This window comes from Osmerus eperlanus, chromosome 15, assembly GCF_963692335.1.
Source record: "Osmerus eperlanus chromosome 15, fOsmEpe2.1, whole genome shotgun sequence".
NCBI classification, from domain to species: domain Eukaryota; kingdom Metazoa; phylum Chordata; class Actinopteri; order Osmeriformes; family Osmeridae; genus Osmerus; species Osmerus eperlanus.
The window spans coordinates 7,137,909-7,145,408 of NC_085032.1; the positions used below are offsets into that span (position 1 = coordinate 7,137,909).

Below are 7,500 nucleotides of genomic sequence, written 5' to 3' on the forward strand. Positions count from 1 at the left end.
CTCTGGCACCACCCCTCTGTCTCTCTGGGGTACGGGGAGTGATTCTAGACGACCACGTTCACTCCCAGAGGAGCAGCAGGGATTACACACCAAATGAGGCTCAATTAAATAAGGATGAGAAATACACACACACACACAGTTTCAGAGAATGGTTTTGGTCTCTGTCTTTTTTCCTCCACCCACCCACCCATTCACTTCTCTCTCCCTCTCATGCTGTAACTCTCCGTCTCTCTCCATCTCTCTAGCTCTCCAGTTCTCTCTCCCCCTTTCTTTCTTTCTTTCTTTCTTTCTCTCTCTCCCTCTCTTTCTCTCATTCTGTGTTTTGTTTCTGTGTGACAGACACCTCTGCCCCATTGCCATATTAAAGACAGCAGGAATGTGCGTGTGTTTTCACGTGTGTGTTTTTGCGTGTTGCATCGGCACAGCACCATCAGCCCATCGCCATGGAAACCGAGATTTGTTGGAGAGAAAGTGATTTGTCTGGTTACTATAGCAACTAAATTCACGACACACCGTATAGCCTGACTGTGGTTTACAGTACCTTGATATATGTCTTACACAAGACCACAAGGGCAGATAAAACGCCCATTGATCTGGTCTGTTAGGACTACTCATCCCTCCCCTCCCACCCCTCCCCTCTCCTCTCCTTCCCTGACCTCCCCTCTCCTCTCCTTCCCTGACCTCCCCTCTCCTCTCCTTTCCTTCCCTGACCTCCCCTCCCCTCTCCTCTCCTTCCCTGACCTCCCCTCCCCTCTCCTCTCTTCCACTCTGCTCCTCCTCCTTTTTTTGCCTTCCTCACCTCACCTCCCACACATTATCTGTTGCGCTTTTGTCCTTCTGACTGAAATTATCAAGTTTTAGGGGAGGGGGTGGTCTATGTGGACACACACAAACCCACACAAACAGGCACGCACACACACTACACACATACACACACACTCACACACACACAGGGCTGCAGGGCGCTCCCAGTCGCGCTAGAATGATACCAGGAGCTGAGTTTCTCTGCATTACCGGCGCGAAAGGCAAAAGAGGCGGGGCGCGCAAGCTCTGACACACCGGCAAAGAGCAGTTTAACGGCTGTGTTAACGGACGCTTGCTTACTAGCATGTAATTTGTGACGTCGGTTGTAATGCAAAGACTACCGAAGCTTGCGGCTGGTGTAAGAGTGTCGCGTGGATGAACAGAACTCCGCCAGCCACCCAGGCATAGGGGTAGTGGCGCGCGAGGAGATAATGACAAAGACTCCGCAGCAGCGCGAGCAGGATAGAATCTTGTTGACTCAAACCTGGGTCTCTCAACACCAGCTTGCCGGTAGGTTAGCGGACAAACGGATAACCGGACTAACCAACCAAGTAAACGGGAAAACGGACAGGGCGAAATCAGACTGTCTGTCGATCTGATCCACAGAAGATGAACATCGTGACAAGACCGAGATAGTCTCATCTGATCGTTGTGCTGTCAGTTACATCTCTTTTTCTCTACGCTCCCCCTCCCAACAGCGACAACCTGTCCGATTCCTAATTGCGCGCATGCATGGGCTACACCAGAGTCTTCGGTAACATGGGTTAGTCTCACAGGACCACACTCCATCAGAGAACATCATACCTGGCGTTTCCCTCTGAATCCTGTTGCTCATCTGCAGACTTCTATCTGTCTACGCTATCTGCGCTGCGCCCTGCAACCGAGTCTGATGACAGAAGCCCTGGAGAAGGAGCACTCTGAGCGGGGAGACCTGGTTTCTCCCCCGCGTTTCTCTAACTGTCTGCCCGGGGACAGCTTCGAGCACCGGCCCAGAAAGAGTGACGGTGCTCCCGATGCCGCGAGCGCCTGATGGTCGGCGGTCCCGGAGTTTCCGGTCGGTGGGAGAGGCTCGAGCCGCGGCCGCGCGCTAGGATGCTGCGCCAGGTGTTGCATGCGGGCCTGAGAAGCTCTTTTCACATGCTGGGTCGGTTTATCGCGAGCCACCCTGTATTCTTCGCTTCAGCTCCCGTTCTCCTCTCCATCCTTTTGGGCGCGAGCTTCAGTAGGTACCGCGTGGAGGAAAACGTGGAATATTTATTTGCGCCCAAACACAGCCTGGCTAAGATCGAGGGGAACCTAGTGGACAGCTTGTTTCCGGTGAACCGGTCCAAGCACGCTCTCTACTCTGATCTGCAGACACCGGGCCGGTATGGGCGCGTCATCATCACCACCCGCAGGGGTAGTGTTCTGGACCCGGTTCACTTGGACTTAATCCTGAAGGTAGGCGTATGACACACACACACACACACACACACACACACACACACACACACACACACACACACACACACACACACACTCACACACACACAGACAGAGTTACAGTAACACACAGTTGACAAAGTACAACTGGATTGCTACACTTCGAGCATGACAGGATTCTAGCATTCAAAATATCAATTTAATTTAATTTATAGAATTTTAAATGAATCCATTAGCAAAACAATTAATTAAGAAATTTGTCACTAATCCGTTAGAACGTGCCTACCTCCACATGGCTCGACGGTTTTCATCCTATTCATTATACACCTGCATTGCAATCAGGTAAGTGATTGGTCCTCAGCATGATGTCATAGCTGGTTCTATCAAGGTTTTTGGGTGCTGTGGCACACAGACTCTATATACTTTGTAGTCTATGAGTATGTGTGTGTGTGTGTGTGTGTGTGTGTGTGTGTGTGTTGGACAGACAGGATAGTGACCTACTTAAAGACAGGTCCCAGAAAACGGTCCCAGTCTAAATAAGCGGTCTCTCAGAGTCTTCTAAGAATGATCTGTCAGAATCAACAGCTGGCTCCACGCTCCAGATTCATCATTAACATACTTCAGCTCTGGCAAAGTTTCACCAACAAACCGCACGATTGTCACACATGAATACGCTCATGCAAACCCCCCCCCCCCCACACACACACACGCACGGAGGAGTGTGGCGTCCGTGGGTACGACACCACTCTGCCTACCCATACCGTGGTGGGCCGTAGACTAGCATCATCACTGTTGCTTAGTAACCGTACCAGTGTGGATGCTGCCACTGTGATCACCCTAGAAACAGTGGAGGGTTAGTGTGAAGCTGTGGTTTGCCTCTGTGATACTCAGACAACGACCACCACCCCCACACACAGACTGTAATGTGGAGGCCTTCACTGCCAGTATGGTTGAGTTGCCAGTTTGTGTTTAATAGCGCTGACTCGTTCCTGCCTAGCGCACTTATCACAGTGGGAACACCATCCTGCATCCACAGGACTGTGTGGGCAGAGAACACTGTCAGAAAGGTGCTTCTCATAGCAGGGGTTTGGCTGTTGTTCATGGTTGCTCACCCGTGGTGCTACTGTGTTATTTTTAGGCGACGATAAATAAAATAATTGAAATAATCCCCTCTCTTTCCCCTCTCTCTCTTTCTCTCTCTCTCTCTCTTTCTCTCTCTCATGCTCTCTTTCTCTTTTACACACTTTTTTCTCTTTCTCCCTCTCGCTCTCTCTCTTCCCCCCCCCCTCTCTCTCTCTCCCCCTCTTTCTCTCCCCCCATTTCTCTCCAGCTCCACAGGTTAATTTACCAGATACAGGTGCCAGTGCTGGGCTTCAACTACTCCTTCTCTCACCTGTGTCTCCTTGACGTCAAAGACTCCTGCATCATCGATGACATCATACGCGCTATGGATGACATCCAATCAGCCCGCTCCTCCAACCGCTCCGCCTCAGCCTTGCGATACCCAATCACGAGGCTCGCCGACGGACGGCAAGCCTACATCGGTCACCAGCTGGGAGGCGTGCAGGGCTGGGGAGCTGGGACCGGGGCCAGGGCTCCTGGGGGAGGAGCTAAAGGAGAGGGTGTGCGTTCCGCCAGGGCTCTCCAGCTGACCTATTACCTGCAGGCTCGCGGCGCTCTGATGGACAGGGTGGCGGGCCAATGGGAGAAGGCGTTCTGCGCCGAGCTGCAGCAGTTCGGGGCGGGACATCCTGAGCTGGGTCTGTATCCGTTCACCTCGTCGTCGCTGAGGACGGACTTCCAGTTCTCCACGGTGCTGTCGCGCCGCCCCCTGCTGGCCAGCCTGGGGGTGTGCAGCGTGCTGGCGGTGCTGTGCGGCTCCATGAGGGACTGCGTCCGGTCCAAGCCCTGGCTGGGCCTGCTGGCTCTGCTCTCCATCACCCTGTCAGGGCTGACAGCGGCCGGCATCCTCAACCTGACTGGAGCCACCTACAACTCTACTTACCTGGGGATTCCCTTTATCATGCTGGGTTAGTACGCACGCACGCAAGCACACACACACGCACACACACATACACACACCCACACACAGATTTATCCATCACTGCTTGTCAGTACACATGCATGCACACAGGTATACACAGGCAGACACACAGACACGCACGCATTCACACACACACCAATGCAACCCTTCGCCCAAACACCTGTGGAATTGCAACATTCTCTTCTTCTTTTTTCTTCTCTTCTCCTCTCCTCTGCTCTGCTAGTCTCCTCTCGTCTCGTCTCCTCTCCTCTTCTCTTCTCGTCTTGTCTCTTCTCTTCAGAAGTCAAACAGTCAAACACTGCAAGACATAGTTCCATGCATTTTTCAGAAGAGTAGTGGCTGTTCATGCATTGTACATGTCGACACGGACACCCTCTCTCTCTGAGCTGTAATTACTGTGGTGTGTGGGAGGGGAATCTGCTGCTGGGCCAAATATAACTGACTGGAGACGGAGAGACACACACTTGGTAAAAACAAAAGCTCAACTGTTGTCTGGCAGGAGGTTGACACAAAAAGAAAGAGAGAGAAAGAGAGAGACAGAAATAGTGTGAGAGTTGTTCGGTTTCCACTTGTTTTACTGTAATATTGATACATTCTTTGTATTGACTGCGTTTCAATTTGAATTTGAGTTTGTATTGCTCATTTCTCTATTATATGTGCCTTGTCAGTGACGATTACGTATTGTATCTATCAGTTTGTCAGTCTGTCTGTTTTTGTGAAAGCAACGAAACACCCTGAAATGAAGTAGAGAAAGAGAAGTAAGCACAGACAAGGAGTGAGAGAGTGGAAGAGAGAGAGGAGTGAGGATGGGGTAAGGACTCGGGAGGAAAGAGAAAAAGAGAGAGAAGGAGAAAGAGAAGGAGAGAGAGACGGACAGAGAGAGATAGGAGGGTTTTATCTGTGTCTAATGCAGTGAGAACACACAGAGGATGACAGATGAACAATTAGTGGGGAGTGTTCTATTCATCTCAGGCCTCGAGCCCCACCCACAACCCTACGCACTTAACACTTCACTCTGCATCAGGATACAGTGGGTGTGTGTGTGAGTGTGTGTGTGAGTGTGTGAGAGAATGTGTGTTTTAGCACCGCCTTGTATGTCACTCTGCTGTGCTACAGGCTCAGACTCAGTAGACTAGACCTATTTTAGATCGTATTAATCAGGAAAGAATGGTATAAACCCAGGGGCTTGAATGGGCTGACAAGTGTGTGTCTGTTTGTGTGTGTGTGTGTGTGTGTGTGTGAGAGAGAGAGGGACGGAGAGAGAGTGAACAAGAGAAAGAGGGGTGGGAGGCTAGACTTGGGACCTGGATTCACTGGAGCCTAAGTTGAAGACACACACACACACTCAAGGAGATGTCTCCTTTCACTGTTACAGTGTAACAGTGGGTCACAGTAGCGGGGAGGAGATATCTCTGTCACTGGTGACTCACAGGTGTCATGGCAACCATGGAGGTGAATGCCATCTGCCGCACATGCATGTGCACACACAATATAAACACATGCACACACACACACACACACACACACTCGGAATATAAACACATGCACACACACTCGGAATATAAATACATGCACATACATGTAAAAAAACCCTCCCCCACAAAAACAGCCATATCACATGTATTTATTGCTAATTACTCCTGATGTAACAACTCAGTGTGTGGTATGTGTGTGTCTGCATGTCTGTGTGGTGTGTGTGGTCGGTGAAAGTGCATGTGTGTGTGGTGTTTGTGTGCGTGTGCATGGGTGTGTGAGTGTTTGTGTGTGTGTGTGGTGTGCGAAACGTGCTCGCGCGTGTGTTGACCGCTGGCGGCGTGTGACCTGGTTCTTCCTAGGTCACGGGCTGTTCGGGTCGTTCGAGATGCTGTCGTCATGGAGACGCACGCGGGAGGACCAGCATGTGAAGGAGCGCGTGGCGCGCGAGTGTTCGGCGATGTGATGCTGCGTTTCTCCGGCAACACCATGCTGCACCTGACGACCCTTGGGCTGGCCGCCTCCCCCCTCACCAACATGGAGGCTGTGAGGCTCTTCTGTCGGACCGGCGCCCTGGCGGTATCCGTCGGTTACCTCTACACGCTGTCCTTCTACACTTCCTGTTTGGTGTTCACCGGTTACCTGGAGACGGGGTATCGTCACGGCTGCTTCTGCAGGCAAGTGCCCAAGCCGGAGCGTCTGGAGTCCAAACCGGCCTGGTACCGCTGCCTCATGTACACACGCTACCAGGACGAGACGCACGCAATCTCTCAGACAAACACGCCCAACGCGCCGCACGCGCCCAACCCCAGTCTCACACACCCTCACGGGCACCGGCAACCCGGCTCACGCACACCCTTCGAACCCTCCGCACGCGCACGCGCTCGCACATCCCCCGACGGTCATCCCCGAACCCTACCCACAGGACTCCCACCTGTTGCTAGGGTGCGTTCGTCGTTGCTACGGAGACTGGATCACTAACACCTACGTGAAGCCGTTTGTAGTGCTGCTCTACCTGGTCTACATCTCCTTCGGTCTGATGGGAGTCCTGCAGGTGAGGCACACACACACACATAAACACACACATACACACTCTGCATGTACACACATAAATGCACATAATCACACACGTACACACACTCTCATGCACCCACCAACACTTTCTCTGTCTCTCTCTCACAAACACACACACCCACTCTCTCTCTCTCTCTCTCTCTCTCTCTCTCTCTCTCTCTCTCTCTCTCTCTCTCTCTTCTCTCTCTCACTCTCTCTCTCTCTCTCTCTCTCTCTCTCTCTCACCAACACCCACACTCCTCTGTGTGTCTCTAACAGTGCTCTTCTGGTTTCTGCAGGTGACCCAGGGTTCAGATCCCAGTGCCTGGTTGCCATGGACACCGCGACTGTGCTGTATGCCCGTGCGCAGCAGCGCTACTTCAGTTCCTACTCTCCCGTGATTGGTTTCTACGTGTACGAGAGCGCACCCTACTGGAATGCCTCGGTGCAGCGGGACTTGTTGGAATACGCCAAAGGCTTCCAGCGAATCAGTTGGCTGGAATCCTACCTGGACTACCTCTCCGAACAGAACCTGTCCACCAGCCAATCCCGAGACAGCTTCACTCGCACGCTCCGCCTCTCCTTCCTCCGTGAGCAGCGCTACGCCCACTTCGCCGACGACATCATCTTCGCCGAGCGTGGCCAGGGCGAGGAGCCGGAGGTGGCCGCGTCCCGCGTCTTCCTGGTCGCCAAGACAACGGAGA

General features: G+C 52.5%; 1 protein-coding gene across 1 annotated transcript in view; it reads left to right on the forward strand.

The window, feature by feature from the left end:
• Positions 1 to 793: 793 nt before the first annotated feature.
• Positions 794 to 7,500, forward strand: part of ptchd1 (patched domain containing 1) — an 8,001-nt gene continuing 1,294 nt past the window's right edge. Inside the window, 7 exon segments of the mRNA XM_062480190.1 lie at positions 794 to 2,244; positions 3,557 to 4,256; positions 6,106 to 6,185; positions 6,188 to 6,585; positions 6,587 to 6,797; positions 7,096 to 7,117; positions 7,120 to 7,500. The exon segment at positions 7,120 to 7,500 is cut by the window's right edge and continues 578 nt beyond it. Coding sequence (XP_062336174.1) covers positions 1,834 to 2,244; positions 3,557 to 4,256; positions 6,106 to 6,185; positions 6,188 to 6,585; positions 6,587 to 6,797; positions 7,096 to 7,117; positions 7,120 to 7,500 — 2,203 coding nt within the window. The 5' untranslated portion in view covers positions 794 to 1,833.